Raw genomic sequence first — 18,426 nt, 5'->3', positions numbered from 1 at the left:
TCACCTCAGAAAATGGCGCCAAAATCACCTCAGGGTCAAAATGGCGCCAGAATCACCTCAGAAAATGGCGCCAAATCACAAAAGGGACAAAATGGCGCCAGAATCACCTCAGAAAATGGCGCCAAATCACAAAAGGGACAAAATGGCGCCAGAATCACCTCAGAAAATGGCGCCAAAACCCCCTCAGGTCTCCAAATGGCGCCCCCCCCGCCCCTCCCCCATCACGTGGGCCCGTCGGGGGGTTGGAAACCCCGTGATGGATTTTTATTAAAATAGGAAAGTGTCGGCGGCGCCGATTAAAAAATCCCCCCCTCCCCCACCCCCCCCCTCCCCCACCCACCCAACCCCCACCCCTGGGGACCCCTGGGGCGGGGGAGGGGCCGGGGTGGGGGGGGTGGGGGGGGAGGAGGCAGCGCGGGGGGTGGGGGGAGGGGGGGGCACGAGGGTGTCGCACGAGTGGGTCCGTCCTTGCACGAGTGAGTCCGTCCTTGCACAAGTGGGTCCGTCCTTGCACGAGTGAGTCCGTCCTTGCACAAGTGGGTCCGTCCTTGCACAAGTGAGTCCGTCCTTGCACGAGTGGGTCCGTCCTTGCACAAGTGGGTCCATCCTTGCACGAGTGGGTCCGTCCTTGCACAAGTGAGTCCTTCCTTGCACAAGTGGGTCCGTCCTTGCACAAGTGAGTCCGTCCTTGCACAAGTGGGTCCGTCCTTGCACGAGTCCTTCCTTGCACAAGTGAGTCCGTCCTTGCACGAGTGGGTCCGTCCTTGCACGAGTGGGTCCGTCCTTGCACAAGTGGGTCCGTCCTTGCACGAGTGGGTCCGTCATTGCACAAGTGAGTCCTTCCTTGCACACTGTGCATTGCACGAGTCCTTCATTGCACACTCTGTGTTGCACAAGTGAGTCCGTCCTTGCACGAGTGACTCCATCCTTGCACAAGTGAGTCCTTCCTTGCACACTGTGCGTTGCACGTGTCTTGTGTTGCACACTGTGCATTGTATGAGTCCTTCCTTGCACAAGTGAGTGCATCCTTGCACAAGTGAGTCCGTCCTTGCACGTTGTGTGTTGCACGAGTCCTTCATTGTATGCCGTGCATTGCACGAGTCCTGTGTTGCACACTGTGCATTGCATGAGTCCTTCCTTGCACGAGTGAGTCCTTCCTTGCACGTGTGCGTTGCACGAGTCCTTCATTGTATGCCGTGCATTGCACGAGTCTTGTGTTGCACACTCACTGTGCGTTGCACAAGTCCTTTGTTGCACAAGTGAGTCCATCCTTGCACAAGTGAGTCCTTCCTTGCACACTGTGCGTTGCACAAGTCCTTCATTGTATGCCGTGCATTGCACAAGTCTTGTGTTGCACACTCACTGTGCGTTGCACGAGTCCTTCATTGCACAAGTGAGTCTGTCCTTGCACAAGTGAGTCCGTCCTTGCACGCTGTGCTTTGCACAAGTCTTGTGTTGTACGTTGTGCGTTGCACAAGTCCTTCATTGCACACTGTGCGTTGCACAAGTCCTTCATTGCACGCTGTGCGTTGCACGAATCCTTCATTGTATGCCGTGCATTGCACGAGTCTTGTGTTGCACACTGTGCATTGCACGAGTCCTTCCTTGCACGCTGTGCTTTGCACGTGTCTTGTGTTGCACACTGTGCATTGCACGAGTCCTTCCTTGCACCCCGTGCATTGCACGAGTCGCTCCTTTCACAGTGTGCATTGCACAAGTCCCTTCTCACACCACGTGCATTGCACAAGTCCCTCCTTGCACACTGTGCATTGCACAAGTCCTTCCTTTCACATTGTGCATTGCACAAGTCTCTCCTTGCACACCGTGCATCGCACAAGTCTCTCCTTTCACATTGTGCATCGCACAAGTCTAGTGCTGCACAACCACCCTGTGCATTACATGAGTCCTTCTTTGTGCACAGTGCATTGCACAAGTCCCTCCATGCACACTGTGCGTTGCACGAGTCCCTCCTTTCACACTGTGCATCGCACGAGTCCTTCCTTGCACCCCGTGCATTGCACAAGTCCCTCCTTTCACATTGTGCATTGCACAAGTCTCTCCTTGCACACTGTGCATTGCACGAGTCTCTCCTCGCACCCCGTGCATTGCACAAGTCCCTCCTTTCACACTGTGCATTGCACAAGTCCTGTGTTGCACAACCACCCTGTGCATTACGAGTCCTTCCTTGTGCACAGTGCATTGCACAACTCTCTCCTTGCACACTGTGCATTGCACAACTCTCTCCTTGCACACCGTGCACTGCACAAGTCTAGTCTTGCACACGGTGCATCTCACAAGTCTCTCATTGCACACTGTGCACTGCACAAATCTAGTGTTGCACAACCACCCTGTGCATTACGACTCCTTCCTTGCACACTGTGCATTGCACAAGTCCCTCCTTGCACCCCGTGCATTGCACAAGTCTAGTGTTGCACACCGTGCATAACACGAGTCCTCCCTTGTGCACAGTGCATTGCACGAGTCTCTCCTCGCACCCCGTGCATTGCACAAGTCTCTCCTTTCACCCTGTGCATTGCACAAGTCCCTCCTTGCATACCGTGCATTGCACAAGTCCTGTGTTGCACACTGTGCATTGCACAAGTCCCTCCTTTCACATTGTGCATTACACAAGTCCCTCCTTGCACCCCGTGCATTGCACAAGTCCCTCCTTGCACCCCGTGCATTGCACAAGTCCTTCCTTTCACACTGTGCATTGCACAAGTCCCTCCTTGCACCCCGTGCATTGCACAAGTCCTTCCTTTCACACTGTGCATTGCACAAGTCCCTCCTTGCACCCCGTGCATTGCACAAGTCCCTCCTTGCACACTGTGCATTGCACGAGTCCTTCCTTGCACCCCGTGCATTGCACAAGTCCTGTGTTGCACACTGTGCATTACATGAGTCCTTCCTTGCACACTGTGCATTGCACAAGTCCTTCATTTCACACTGTGCATTGCACAAGTCCCTCCTTGCACACCGTGCATCGCACAAGTCCCTCCTTGCACCCCGTGCATTGCACAAGTGCCTCCTCTCACACTGTACATTGCACAAGTCTCTCCTTGCACCCCGTGCATCGCACAAGTCCTGTGTTGCACACTGTGCATTGCACGAGTCCCTCCTTGCACACTGTGCATTGCACAAGTCTAGTGTTGCACACCGTGCATAACACGAGTCCTCCCTTGTGCACAGCGCATTGCACGAGTCTCTCCTTGCACCCCGTGCATTGCACAAGTCCTTCCTTTCACATTGTGCATTACACAAGTCCCTCCTTTCACACTGTGCATTGCACAAGTCCCTCCTCACACCCTGTGCATTGCACAAGTCTCATGTTGCACAACCACCCTGTGCATGAGTCCCTCTTTGCACACAGTACATTGCACAAGTCTCTCCTCGCACCCCGTGCATTGCACAAGTCCCTCCTTTCACTCCGTGCATTGCACAAGTCCTGTGTTGCACACTGTGCATTGCACAAGTCTAGTGTTGCACCCCGTGCATCACACAAGTCTAGTGTTGCACACTGTGCATTGCACAAGTCTCTCCTTGCACACTGTGCATTGCACGAGTCCCTCCTTTCACACTGTGCATTGCACAAGTCTCTCCTCGCGCCCCGTGCATTGCACAAGTCTCTCCTTGCACACTGTGCGTCGCACAAGTCCCTCCTTGCATACCGTGCATTGCACAAGTCCTGTGTTGCACACTGTGCATTGCACAAGTCCCTCCTTTCACACTGTGCATTGCACGAGTCCCTCCTTGCACCCCGTGCATTGCACAAGTCCCTCCTTTCACCCTGTGCATTGCACAAGTCCTTCCTTGCACACTGTGCATTACACAAGTCCTTCCTTGCACACTGTGCACTGCACGAGTCCCTCCTTTCACACTGTGCATTGCACAAGTCCCCCCTTGCACACGGTGCATTGCACAAGTCTTTCCTTTCACACTGTGCATTACACGAGTCCTTCCTTGCACCCCGTGCATTGCACAAGTCCTGTGTTGCACCCCGTGCATTGCACAAGTCCCTCCTTTCACACTGTGCATTGCACAAATCCTTCCTTGCACACTGTGCATTGCACGAGTCCCTCCTTGCACACTGTGCATTGCACAAGTCTAGTGTTGCACACCGTGCATAACACAAGTCCTCCCTTGTGCACAGTGCATTGCACAACTCTAGTCTTGCACACTATGCATTGCACAAGTCCTGTGTTGCACATTGTGCATTGCACGAGTCCTTCCTTGCACACTGACCATTACACAAGTCCTTCCTTGCACACTGTGCATTACATGAGTCCTCCCTTGTGCACGGTGCATTGCACGAGTCTCTCCTTGCACACTGACCATTACACAAGTCCCTCCTTGCACCCCGTGCATCGCACAAGTCCCCCCTTGCACACTGTGCATTACAAGTCCTCCCTTGTACACAGTGCATTGCACGAGTCCCTCCTTGCACACTGTGCATTGCACAAGTGTCTCCTTGCACCCCGTGCATCGCACAAGTCCTGTGTTGCACCCCGTGCATCACACAAGTCTAGTGTTGCACACTGTGCATTGCACAAGTCTCTCCTTGCACACTGTGCATTGCACGAGTCCTGTGTTGCACACCATGCATTACATGAGTCCTCCCTTGTGCACAGTGCATTGCACGAGTCTCTCCTTGCACCCCGTGCATTGCACAAGTCCCTCCTTTCACACTGTGCATTACACAAGTCCCTCCTTTCACACTGTGCATTGCACAAGTCCTTCCTTGCACACTGTGCATTGCACGAGTCCCTCCTTGCACGGTGACCATTACACAAGTCCCTCCTTGCACCCCGTGCATCGCACAAGTCCTTCCTTTCACACTGTGCATTGCACAAGTCTAGTGTTGCACAACCACCCTGTGCATTATGAGTCCTCCCTTGTGCACAGTGCATCGCACAAGTCTCTCCTTGCACACCGTGCATCGCACAAGTCCTGTGTTGCACACTGTGCGTTGCACAAGTCCCTCCTTGCACACTGTGCATTGCACGAGTCCTTCCTTGCACCCTGTGCATTGCACAAGTCCTGTGTTGCACACTGTGCATTACATGAGTCCCTCCTTGCACACTGTGCATTACACAAGTCTCTCCTTGCACCCCGTGCATTGCACAAGTCCCTCCTTTCACACTGTGCATTACACAAGTCCCTCCTTGCACACTGTGCATTACACAAGTCTCTCCTTGCACCCCGTGCATTGCACAAGTCCCTCCTTTCACACTGTGCATTACACAAGTCCCTCCTTGCACACTGTGCATTGCACAAGTCCTATGTTGCACACTGTGCGTTGCACAAGTCCCTCCTTGCACACTGTGCATTGCACAAGTCCCTCCTTTCACCCCGTGCATCGCACAAGTCCTGTGTTGCACAAAGTGCATCGCACAAGTCTATTCTCGCACAACCCCCCCGTGCGCCGCACGCCCCTCGCGCCCCCCCCACCCCCCGTTTCCCCCCCCCCACCCCCCCCCGTTTCCCCCTCCCCCCCAGCAGGAGGCGCCGTCAGATCTGCGTCTCCTGCACGTTCTCCTTGGACGGGCTCTTGAAGAGCAGCGGTTCGTGCACCGAATTGAGCAGCGGGTTCTTCCCCAGCCCCCCGGCGCCGCCGCTCTTGCCGTAATGCGCCGCCAGCGCCGCGTACCGGTCCAGCTGCTCCCTCTCCAACGCCGGCAGCGCCAAGCGGTTGTTGTCGCCGGTACCGCCGCCTGTACCACCGCTTGTTGTACCACCACCACCCAACTCATCCTCCACGTTGACGATCTCCACGGCGCGCGCCGCGCCGCCGCGGTGCTTGTGGCGCTGGTGCTGCTTGCGGAGCTTGTAGAACGCCACCAGCATCACGGCCGCCATGAAGGTGATGGCCACGAAGCAACCGATGATGATCTTGGTGGTCTTCAAGACGTCATCGAGATCCTGGAGCCCCGCCCCCCCCGCCGCGGCCGCCGCGGTGATGGCCACCGTGAACGGCCGCCCGGTAGCCCGCGTGGCCGGCGGCGGCGCCGCGGTGGAGCCGCCCGCCCACGCGGCGGTGGGCGCCGGAGCCGTTTGGGCCACCGCATCGTCACCCCCAGCATCCATAGTCTCCACGGTAACCGTGGTGAAGTAGGTGTATCCCGTGGCGGCGGCCGCGGCCGCGGCGGCGGCGGCGGCGTCGGCGGCGGAGACGTTGAGCGTGGCGGACGCCGTGGTGTTGCCGGCGGCGTTGGTGACCATGCAGGTGTACTGGCCGGTGTCTTGCACGGTGACGTTGGTGAAGTTGAGCGTGCCGTCGTGCAGCACCGAGATGCGCACGCGGTACGAGCCGTGCGTCATCAGCGTCCCGTTGGGCGTCAGCCAGTTGACCGACGTCATGGCCGTGCCCGTGCGGCACTTGAGCTCCGCCGCCATCCCCTCGGTGACGTTGAGGTCGGCCGGCGGCTCTACGATCACCGGTGCGTAACAGGTGAAGTGCCCCGGTTCTAGTTCCCCGAGGTACCTCCCGCGCAGCGCCGGAGGCGCGTGGCACCGCGCGCAGCAGCTCGTGTTGCTCGGCACCGTCTCCCTCAACCACCAGCTCAACCACAGCACGTCGCAATCGCACCGCCAAGGGTTGTGGTGGAGGTGGACGCGCTCCAACCGGTGCAACGGAGCGAAGAGGTCGTGCGGTAGAGACGCCAGCTCGTTGTGCGCCAAATTAAGCTCCTCCAGCGCCTTGAGGTCGTCGAAGGCGTTGCGCTCCACCGCCGCCACGCGCGCGTGCATCAGCCACAACTTCCTTAAGCTCCCCAAACCTTGGAAAGACCCCGGTCGGACCCGGCCCAAGCGGTTCCCCGATAGCTCCAGTTCTTCCAATCGCACCAACGCCGTCAAATTGGGGATCTCCTTGAGGTTGCACATGCCCAAGTTGAGATAGCGGAGGTTGACCAAGCCCTCGAACGCCGCCTCCGAAATGTACTCGAGGCGCTTGAGCTCGCCCAGGTCCAAGCGCCTCAGCGATGGAACCCGGTTGAACGCATAGGACGGGATGCTCTCGATGGGGTTGTTGCGCAACCACAGCTCGCGGAGCTTGGAAAGATACTCGAACGCTTGTGTCGGGACTGTTGTCAACCGGTTGTCGAACAGCTCGAGCGTATTGAGGTTGGGGAGCCCGTTGAAGGCGCCCACCTCGACTTTGCGGACCAAGTTGCGGCTGAGCTGGAGGATCTCGAGGTGGCGGAGGTGCTTGAAGGTGTCGGTGCGGATGACCTGGATGTGGTTCTCCTGGAGGTTGAGGTAGCGGGTGTTGATGGAGATGCTGGAGGGGACCTCGAGGAGGTCGCGGCGGGTGCAGATGACGCGGCTGGCTTGGTTGCTGCAGGTACAGGCGGCCGGGCAGGATGGCGGAGCCGCCGGGGTCGGTAAAGGGAGGAGGAGGAGGAGGAGGAGGAGGAGGAGGAGGAAGAGCGGAGGGGGAGGCCTATGCGGAGCGGCCATGGCGGACGGGCATCGCCGGTCAGGGACGCGGGAGGCGCTGCGGGAGAGAGGGGTTAGAGGGGTATAGGGGGATATAGGGGGGTATAGGGGGATATGGGGATATGGGGATATGGGGATATGGACATGGGGATGTGGGGACAGGGGGATATGGGGACATGGGGATATGGGGATAGAGGGATAGAGGGGTTAGAGGGGTATAGGGAGTATAGGGGGGATATAGGGGGACATGGGGATATGGGGATATGGGATATGGGGATGTGGGGACAGGGGGATGTGGGGACATGGGGATATGGGGATAGAGGGATATGGGGATGTGGGGACAGGGGGACATGGGGATATGGGGATGATGGGGATATGGGACATGGGACATGGGGATATGGGACATGGGGACAGGGGGACAGAGGGATATAGGACATGGGGATATGGGACATGGGGGATATGGGGCATATGGGGATGTGGGGACAATGGGGATATGGGGACATGGGACATGGGTTATGGGGACAGGGGGATATGGGGACAGGGGGATATGGGGACATGGGACATGGGGATAAGGGGACAGAGGGGTTAGAGGGGATGTGGGGGATATAGGGGGGATATAGGGGGATATGGGGACATGGGGATATGGGGACAATGGGGATATGGGGACAATGGGGATATGGGGACATGGGGATATGGGGATGTGGGGTATGGGGGATATGGGGACAATGGGGATATGGGGACAGGGGGATATGGGGATGTGGGGTATGGGGGATATGGGAATGGGGGATATGGGGACAGGGGGATATGGGGGATATGGGGGATATAGGGACAGGGGGATATGGGATATGAGGACATGGGGATATGGGGATATGGGGATAGAGGGGTTAGGGGGGGTGTGGGGATATAGGGTGGGATATAGGGGGTGGGGTATGGGGATGTGGGGTATATGGGGATATGGGGACATGGGGATATGGGGACATGGGGATATGGGGATGTGGGGTGTGGGGGATATGGGGACATGGAGATATGGGGATATGGGACATGGGGATATGGGGATAAGGGGATAGAGGGGTTAGAGGGGGGTATGGGGGGGTATAGGGGGATATGGGCATATGGGGATATGGGGATGGAGGGATATGGGGATATGGGGATGGGGGATGTGGGGACAGGGGGATATGGGGATGATGGGGATATGGGACATGGGGATATGTGGGATATGGGACATGGGGACATGGGGACAGGGGGATATGGGGATATAGGACATGGGGATATGTGGGATATGGGACATGGGGACATGGGGACAGGGGGATATGGGGATATGGGACATGGGGATATGGGGGATATGGGGACAGGGGGATATGGGGATAAGGGGATAGAGGGGTTAGAGGGGATGTCGGGGATATAGGGGGGGATATAGGACATGGGGACGGGGGGACAGGGGGACATGGGGGTATGGGGACAGTGGGACATGGCGGTTGGGGAACAGGGTGACACAGGAACATGGGGACATGGGGGGGAGGGGGTCACCTGCACCCCCCCCGTAACCCCCCCCCAGTACAACCCCTGCACCCCCGTGTGCACACGCGTGTGAACCCCCCAGCACAATGCAATAGGGACAATGGGGTGCAATGGGGGTGCAATGGGGTTCAATGGGGTGCAATGGGGACAATGGGTGCAATGGGGTTCAATGGGGTTCAATGGGGTGCAATAGGGTTCAATGGGGGGCAATGGGGACAATGGGTGCAATGGGGTTCAATGGGGTTCAATGGGGTGCAATGGGGTGCAATGGGGACAATGGGGTGCAATGGGGGTGCAATGGGGTTCAATGGGGTGCAATGGGGACAATGGGTGCAATGGGGTTCAATGGGGTTCAATGGGGTTCAATGGGGTGCAATGGGGGGCAATGGGGACAATGGGTGCAATGGGGTTCAATGGGGGTTAATGGGGGTTCAATGGGTGCAATGGGGTTCAATGGGGTTCAATGGGGTGCAATGGGGTGCAATGGGGTGCAATGGGGGTGCAATGGGTGCAATGGGGGTGCAATAGGGTGCAATGGGGGTGCAATGGGGACAATGGGTGCAATGGGGGTCAATGGGGTGCAATGGGGGTGCAATGGGGTTCAATGGGGTGCAATGGGGGTGCAATGGGTGCAATGGGGTGCAATAGGGTGCAATGGGGGTGCAATGGGGACAATGGGTGCAATGGGGTTCAATGGGGGTCAATGGGGTGCAATGGGGGATGCAATAGGGGATGCAATGGGGGTCAATGGGGTGCAATGGGGTGCAATGGGGGTGCAATAGGGTGCAATGGGGGTGCAATGGGGACAATGGGGGTGCAATGGGGTTCAATGGGGGTCAATGGGGTGCAATGGGGGTCAATGGGGTGCAATGGGGGATGCAATAGGGGATGTAATGGGGGTGCAATGGGTGCAATGGGGGTGCAATGGGGGTGCAATGGGGTGCAATGGGGGTGCAATGGGTGCAATGGGGTGCAATAGGGTGCAATGGGGGTGCAATGGGGACAATGGGTGCAATGGGGTTCAATGGGGGTCAATGGGGTGCAATGGGGGATGCAATAGGGGATGCAATGGGGGTCAATGGGGTGCAATGGGGGTGCAATGGGGTTCAATGGGGTGCAATGGGGACAATGGGTGCAATGGGGTTCAATGGGGTTCAATGGGGTGCAATGGGGTGCAATGGGTGCAATGGGGGGCAATGGGGTGCAATGGGGTTCAATGGGGGTGCAATGGGTGCAATGGGGACAATGGGTGCAATGGGGACAATGGGGGTCAATGGGGTTCAATGGGGGCGCAATGGGGGGCAATGGGGACAATGGGATTCAATGGGGTGCAACAGGGGGTGCAATGGTGCAATGGGGGGGGTGCACTGGTTGCAATGGGTGCAATGGGGGGTGTAATGGGTGCAATGGGGGTGCAATGGGGGTTCAATGGGGGGCAATGGGGGTGCAATGGGTGCAATGGGGTGCAATGGGGGGCCACTGGTTGCAATGGGTGCAATGGGAGCTATTGGGGGGGCACTGTTTGCAATGGGTGCTATGGGGTGCAATAGAGGTTCAATGGGTGCAATGGGGGGGTTGCAATGGGGGGGCACTGGTTGCAATGGGTGCAATGGGGGGTCACTGTTTGCAATGGGTGCTATAGGGTGCAATGGGGGGGGCACTGGGTGCTATGGGGTGCAATGGGGGGGGGGGTGTGCATTGATGCCGCACACGCGCGTGCACACACCCCCCCCCCCAATTCCCGCGCACCCCCGCGTGCACGCGCCCGGCCCGCTCCGCCCCTCCCCCTTTCCCGCCGCAACGCGCGTGCGCATCCCCCCCCCCCCATTCCCCCCCCCCCACCCATGGGTGCCCGCACCCCGGCCTACCCCGCACCCCCCGTTTCCAGCGCCAGCCTTCCTCTCCTCCTCCTCCTCTTCCTGCCCCCCCCGCCCCCCCGCTTTCCCCTTCCTGCCCCTCCCCCCACACCGGCTGAGGCCCCGCCCCCACCGCCCCGCCCCCACCGCGGCGGCCGGCGGGATGGGACCCGCCCCCACTGCACCCATTGAACCCCATTGTACCCCCATTGTACCCATTGAACCCCATTGTACCCTACTGAACCCCATTGAACCCCACTGCACCCATTGCACCCCATTGAACCCCATTGAACCCCATTGCACCCCACTGAACCCCAATGATCCCCATTGAACCCCATTGAACCCCATTGTACCCCACTGAACCCCACTGAACCCCATTGAACCCCACTGTACCCCATTGAACCCCACTGAACCCCCATTGTACCCATTGAACCCCACTGAACCCCACTGAACCCCATTGCACCCATTGAACCCCCCACTGAACCTATTGCACCCCCATTGGACCCCATTGCACCCCAATGAACCCCATTGCACCCCATTGAACCCCATTGCACCCCATTGAACCCCCATTGAACCCCCATTGAACCCCATTGCACCCCACTGAACCCCAATGATCCCCATTGCACCCCATTGAACCCCATTGAACCCCATTGAACCCCCATTGTACTCATTGAACCCCACTGAACCCCATTGAACCCCATTGCACCCCATTGAAACCCATTAACCCCCATTGTACCCCATTGTACCCCATTGAACCCCATTGCACCCCATTGTACCACCACTGAACCCCACTGAACCCATTGAACCCCATTGAACCCCACTGTACCCCATTGAACCCCATTGAACCCCATTGCACACCCATTGAACCCCCCACTGAACCTATTGCACCCCCATTGGACCCCATTGAACCCCATTGAACCCCATTGCACCCCATTGAACCCCAATGAACCCCATTGCACCCCACTGAACCTCATTGAACCCCATTGCACCTCATTGAACCCCATTGAACCCCATTGAACCCCATTGAACACCACTGAACCCCATTGCACCCCATTGAACCTCATTGAACCCCCATTGTACCCTATTGAACCCCACTGAACCCCATTGCACCCATTGAACCCCATTGTACCCCATTGAACCCCAATGAACCCCATTGCACCCCATTGAACCTCATTGAACCCCATTGAACCCCATTGAACACCACTGAACCCCATTGCACCCCATTGAACCTCATTGAACCCCCATTGTACCCTATTGAACCCCACTGAACCCCATTGCACCCATTGAACCCCATTGTACCCTATTGAACCCCATTGAACCCCATTGTACCCCATTGAACCCCATTGAGCCCCCATTGCACCCATTGAACCCCATTGAACCCCATTGCACCCCCATTGTACCCCATTGAATCCCATTGCACCCACTGAACACCATTGAACGCCATTGAACCCCACTGCACCCCATAGAACCCCACTGAACCCCACTGAACCCCATTGAACCCCACTGAACCCATTGAACCACATTGCACCCATTGTACCCCATTGAACCCCCATTGAACCCCACTGAACCCCACTGAACTCCATTGCACCCCCCATTGTACCCATTGCACCCCCCACTGCACCCCCATTGAACCCCATTGCACCCATTAAACCTCCCACTGAACCTATTGCACCCCCATTGAACCCCCATTACACCCCACTGAACCCCATTGAACCCCCATTGCACCCCATGGAACCCCATTGCACCCATTGAACCCCCCATTGAACACCATTGTACCCCATTGAACTCCATTGCCCCCACTGCACCCCATTGCACCCCATTGCACCCCATTGAACCCCATTGCCCCCCGTTGAACCCCCATTGTACCCCACTGCACCCATTAAACCCCCATTGCAACCCATTGCACCCCATTGAACCCCATTGCCCCCCATAGCACCCATTGCACCCCATGGAACCCCCATTGCCCCCTATAGCACCCATTGAACCCCCATTGCACCCCCATTGAACCCCATTGAGCCCCCATTGAACCCCATTGAACCCCCATTGCACCCCATTGAACCCCATTGAGCCCCCATTGAACCCCATTGAACCCCCATTGTACCCATTGAACACCCACTGCACCCATGGAACCCCCATTGCACCCCACTGAACCCCACTGCACCCCATGGAACCCATCGAACCCCCACTGCACCCCCATTGAACCCCCATTGAACCCCCATTGCACCCATTGTCCCCCATTGCCCACCATTACACCCCATGGAACCCCCATTGCACCCCCATTTCCCCCATTGAACCCCCATTGAACCCCATAGCACTCATTGCACCCCCATTGAACCCCCATTGCACCCCCATTTCCCCCCATTGCACCCCATTGTACCCCATTGCACCCCCATTGCACCCCATTGTACCCCATTGCACCCCCATTGCACCCCATTGCTCCCCATTGCACCCCTCATTTCCCCCATTGAACCCCATTGCACCCCATAGCACCCATTGCACCCCCACTGCACCCCCATTGAACCCCCATTGAACCCCCATTGCACCCCCATTGAACCCCATTGAGCCCCCATTGCACCCCCACTGCACCCCCATTGCACCCCATTGAGCCCCCATTGCCCCCCATTGAACAGCCATTGCACCCCATTGAACCCCCATTGCACCCCCATTGAACCCCATGGAACCCCCACTGCACCCCATTGAACCCCACTGAGCCCCCATTGCACCCATTGAACCCCATTGAGCCCCCATTGCACCCATTGAACCCCATTGCCCCCCCATGGAACCCCCAAACTGCACAGGGATCCCCCCAAATACACAGGGACCCCCAAATACACAGGGACCCCCCCCAAATACACAGGGATCCCCCCCCAATACACAGGGACCCCCAATACACAGGGACCCCCCCCAAATACACAGGGATCCCCCCAATACACAGGGACCCCCCCAATACACAGGGACCCCAAATACACAGGGACCCCCAAATACACAAGGACCCCCCCCCCCAAATACACAGGGACCCCAATCTGGGGGGGTCCTATAGGTGGGGGAGTCCTATAGGTGGTGGGGAGCCTATAGACCCTATAGAACCGGGGGCACCCTATAGATTAGGGGGGTCCCTATAGCCACCATAGGGTTGAGAGGCCCCTATAGCTTCTCTAGGGCCACAGGGGGACTCTATAGATCCTAGTGGGGGGGGGCCTATAGGACCTATGGAGCTGCATAGGGGGTCCTACAGCCCTATTGGGGGCCCCTATAGCCCTATTGGGGGCCCCTATGGCCTTTATGGGGCTGAGGGGGGGGCAGGGGGCCCTATATGCCCTATAGGTCCATGCAGAAGCAAGGCAAGGCCTGAATGGTCCCTATAGGGCCCGGAAACCCCTATAACCCCTATGGACTGAAGCCCTATAGCTCCTGGGGGGGGAACCTATAGACCCTATAGGGCCTAGAAACCCCTATAACCCCTATGGACTGACCCCTATAGCCCCTGGGGGGGGAACCTATAGCTCCTATAGAGCCTGGAAACCCCTATAGCCCCTGGTGGGGGGGGCAGATAGTCCCTATAGGGCCCCTATAACACTTATGGAGTGGTTTCCGTATAGTTCCTATAGGGGGGCCTATGGCTCCTATGGCGCCGGGGGGGGGGGGTCCCAGCTAGGACAGGGGGGCCCTATAGCCCCTATGGGGCCGGGGGGGCATGGCAATACCCCTATGGACTCCATACAGCTGCTAGAGGGGGGACCCTATAGAGCCAGGGGGACCGCTATAGGATGGGGGGGGGGGCAGCAGGCCCTATAGCCCCTATAGGAGGTGCCGGGGGGGGCCCTATAGCCCCCGGGGGGTCCCTATAGGGCCGGGGGGCACCTATAGCACTGGGGGGGGGGGGTCAGGCCATGCCGCATCCCCCCCCCCGGCCCCCCCCGTATCCATGGGCTCCCGTCGCCGCGGCAACCGTCACCGTGGCGATGAGCATCCCCCCGGATGTACTGGGATGTACTGGGCTATACTGGGCTATACTGGGATGTACTGGGATGTACTGGGGGGGGATATGGGGGGACTGGGCTATACTGGAGGGGGTGCAGGGGGGACTGGGCTATACTGGGAGGGACTGGGCTATACTGGGGGGGACTGGGCTATACTGGGAGGGGGTGCAGGGGGGGACTGGGCTATACTGGGAGGGACTGGGCTATACTGGGAGGGACTGGGCTATACTGGGAGGGACAGGCCTATACTGGGAGGGACTGGTCTATACTGGGAGGGACTGGGCTATACTGGGAGGGACTGGGCTATACTGGGATGCCCGCACTATACTGGAGGGGTGGGGGGGGGGGTGACGGGTCTATACTGGGAGGGACAAGCCTATACTGGGAGGGTCTGGGCTATACTGGGAGGGACTGGGCTATACTGGGATGCCTGCTCTATACTGGAGGGATGGGGGGGGGGGTGACGGGTCTATACTGGGAGGGACAAGCCTATACTGGGAGGGACTGGGCTATACTGGGAGGGACTGGTCTATACTGGGAGGGACTGGTCTATAATGGGATGCCCGCACTATACTGGAGGGATGGGGGGGGTCAGCTCTATACTGGGAGGCAACTGGTCCGCACTGGGATGGACGGGGGGGGGGGGGGTCGCTCCGTGCCGGGGGGGCCGCGGGGGGGGCGGGCGGGGCTGTACTGGGAGGCCCGGGGGGGGGTTACTGGTCCGTACTGGGGTCCGCACTCACCGGGCCGGGCCGCAGCATCGCTCGGCTCCGCTTCGGGCGGGTTCGGCTCCGCTTCGGCCGCGTTCGGCTCCGCTTCGGCTCCGCTTCGGGCGGGTTCGGCTCCGGGCCCGGGTTCGGCTCCTCTTCGGGCGGGTTCGGCTCCGCTTCGGGCGGGTTCGGCTCCGCTTCGGCTCCGCTTCGGGCGGGTTCGGCTCCGGGCCCGGGTTCGGTTCCGCTCGGCTCCGCGTTCGTGTTCGGGCCCGGGTTCGGTTCCGCTTCGGGCGCGTTCGGCTCCGGGCCCGGGTTCGGCTCCGTTCGGCTCCTCGTTCGGGTTCGTTCGGCTCCGCTCGGCTCCTCGTTCGGGTTCGTTCGGCTCCGCGTTCGGGTTCGGGCGCGGGTTCGGCTGCGTTCGGCTCCGCTCGGCTCCTCGTTCGGGTTCGTTCGGCTCCGCTCGGCTCCTCGTTCGGGTTCGTTCGGCTCCGCGTTCGGGTTCGGGTTTGTTCGGCTCCGTTCGGCTCCGCTCGGCTCCTCGTTCGGGTTCGTTCGGCTCCGCTCGGCTCCTCGTTCGGGTTCGTTCGGGTTCGTTCGGCTCCGCTCGGCTCCTCGTTCGGGTTCGTTCGGCTCCGCTCGGCTCCGCTCGGCTCCTCGTTCGGGTTCGTTCGGGTTCGTTCGGCTCCGCTCGGCTCCTCGTTCGGGTTCGTTCGGCTCCGCTCGGCTCCGCTCGGCTCCTCGTTCGGCTCCGTTCGGCTCCGCTCGGCTCCTCGTTCGGGTTCGTTCGGCTCCGCTCGGCTCCTCGTTCGGGTTCGTTCGGCTCCGCTCGGCTCCTCGTTCGGGTTCGTTCGGCTCCGCTCGGCTCCTCGTTCGGCTCCGCTCGGCTCCGCTCGGCTCCTCGTTCGGGTTCGTTCGGCTGCGTTCGGCTCCGCTCGGCTCCGCTCGGCTCCTCGTTCGGGTTCGTTCGGCTCCGCTCGGCTCCTCGTTCGGGTTCGTTCGGCTCCGCTCGGCTCCTCGTTCGGCTCCGGGGGGCGGTGGCGGCGCTGGATGGGCGGGGGGTTGGGGGCGGGGATGGGGCGGGGGGACATTGGGACACATGGGGGACACCGGGGGACACCGCGGGACACTGGGGGACATGGGGGGACACACGGGCGGACGGTGCCACATCCCAACGGGGGACACCGCGCCGTGAGCCCGTGGCCCCATAGCCCCGTGGCCCCCTGTCCCCATGTCCCCTGTGTCCCCGTGTCCCCCCATCCCCGTGTCCCCCCACATCCCTGTGTCCCCGTGACCCCAAACCCTGTGCCCCCCCCCACGTCCCCATACCAATGTCCCCACATTCCCCCTGTCTCCATGTCCCATGTCCCCATGTCCCCCTGTCCCATGTCCCCCTGTCCCATGTCCCCCTGTCCCCATGTCCCCCTGTCCCATATCCCCATGTCCCCCTGTCCCATATCCCCCTGTCCCATATCCCCATGTCCCCCTGTCCCATATCCCCATGTCCCCCTGTCCCATATCCCCCTGTCCCATATCCCCATGTCCCATATCCCCATGTCCCCATGTCCCCCTGTCCCATATCCCCATGTCCCCCTGTCCCATATCCCCCTGTCCCATGTCCCCCTGTCCCCCTGTCCCCATATCCCCCTGTCCCATGTCCCCCTGTCCCCATATCCCCCTGTCCCCATATCCCCATGTCCCATGTCCCATGTCCCCATGTCCCCATTCCCACTCATGGAGGCTCAGGCGGCTCCTTGGGGTTTATTGGGGGGTTTTATGGCTTTTGGGGCCCCCCCGGCCCCACACGGTGACACAGACACAGGACAAGGGGAGGGGGGGGGGGGGACCCGGACGCCTGGGTCCCCTACACAGACACACATAAGAGGGGGGGGGCTCCCGGACGCCTGGGTCCCTTTTGGGGCCCCCCATAGACACACATAAAGAAAGTGGGGGGGGGGGCTCCCGGATGCCTGGGTCCCCTTTGGACCCCCCCTACATACAAATACATGACACAAGGTGGGGGGAGGGGGGGCACCCGGACGCCTGGGTCCCTCCAAGGGCCCCCCACATACAAACACACTGCGGGGCGGGGGAGCAATACCCGGACGCCTGGGTCCTTCTTTGGGGGGGGGGATCCCCCACACGGACGCCTGGGTCCTTTTTGGGGGGGGGGGGGGATCCCCCTCCCGGACGCCTGGGTCCTTTGTGGGGGGGGGGATCCCCCACCCGGACGCCTGGGTCCCTCATGGCGGGGGGATCCCCCTCCCGGACGCCTGGGTCCTTCATGGTGGGGGGAACCCCACCCGGACGCCTGGGTCCTTCATGGGGGGGGATCCCCCTCCCGGACGCCTGGGTCCTTTGTGGGGGGGGGATCCCCCTCCCGGACGCCTGGGTCCTTTTGGGGGGTGGATCCCCCACCCGGACGCCTGGGTTCACCCGGACGCCTGGGTCCTTTTTTTTGGGGGGGAACCCCCACCCGGACGCCTGGGTTCACAGTGGGGGGGGCGGGGCCCCCCTGTGGTGCAGGTCGGGGCCCGGGGGGGCCCGGGGGTCCCTATGGCTTCGGGGTCCTATGGAGAGACAGACCAGTGACCCCCAGTATGGACCAGTGACCCCCAGTATGGTGATGTACCCCAGTATGGTGATGTACCCCAGTATGGACCAGTGACTCCCAGTATGGACCAGTGACCCCCAGTATGGTGATGTACCCCAGTATGGACCAGTGACCCCCAGTATGGACCAGTGACCCCCAGTATGGTGATGTACCCCAGTATGGACCAGTGACTCCCAGTATGGACCAGTGACCCCCAGTATGGTGATGTACTCCCAGTATGGACCAGTGACTCCCAGTATGGACCAGTGACCCCCAGTTCCCTCCCAGCCCATCCCAGTCCTCCCAGTCCCCCCAGTCCATCCCAGTCCCTC

General features: G+C 59.9%; 2 protein-coding genes across 6 annotated transcripts in view; both read right to left on the bottom strand.

The window, feature by feature from the left end:
* Window positions 1–237: 237 nt before the first annotated feature.
* On the bottom strand, window positions 238–16,095 carry LRRC4B (leucine rich repeat containing 4B). Of its 3 annotated transcripts, none has more exons than XM_082076491.1 (3): window positions 15,535–16,095; window positions 1,165–7,495; window positions 238–985 (listed from the first exon to the last, which is right to left on the bottom strand). In XM_082076491.1, exon 2 carries the CDS (start codon window positions 7,456–7,458, stop codon window positions 5,509–5,511), a length of 1,950 nt encoding a protein of 649 aa, XP_081932617.1. In that variant the 5' UTR covers window positions 7,459–7,495; window positions 15,535–16,095; the 3' UTR covers window positions 238–985; window positions 1,165–5,508. The 3 variants fall into 3 exon arrangements, with proteins under 3 accessions (XP_081932617.1, XP_081932619.1, XP_081932618.1); XM_082076493.1 differs by having other exon boundaries at window positions 238–881; XM_082076492.1 differs by lacking the exon at window positions 15,535–16,095 and adding an exon at window positions 10,824–10,844.
* A 1,158-nt stretch (window positions 16,096–17,253) lies between these two features.
* SYT3 (synaptotagmin 3) overlaps window positions 17,254–18,426 on the bottom strand; it is an 18,393-nt gene continuing 17,220 nt past the window's right edge. Inside the window, exons 10-11 of one of the 3 annotated variants that reach the window (XR_014186317.1) lie at window positions 17,851–18,071; window positions 17,254–17,774 (exon numbers count right to left, since the gene is read on the bottom strand). The gene's annotated coding sequence lies outside the window, so the exon portion shown is untranslated. Of the gene's footprint in view, window positions 18,074–18,426 lie in introns of all 3 variants that reach the window. The other 2 variants (XM_082076495.1, XM_082076494.1) reach the window with 2 other exon arrangements.

This window comes from Streptopelia decaocto, assembly GCF_964273445.1.
Source record: "Streptopelia decaocto genome assembly, contig: HAP1_SCAFFOLD_465, whole genome shotgun sequence".
Lineage (NCBI taxonomy): Eukaryota > Metazoa > Chordata > Aves > Columbiformes > Columbidae > Streptopelia > Streptopelia decaocto.
This window is presented reverse-complemented; position numbering and strand designations above follow the sequence as displayed.

Coding starts and splice junctions, on each gene's coding strand:
- LRRC4B (XM_082076491.1), bottom strand. CDS start 7,458: ATGGCCGCTCCGCATAGGCCTCCCCCTCCGCTCTTCCTCCTCCTCCTC.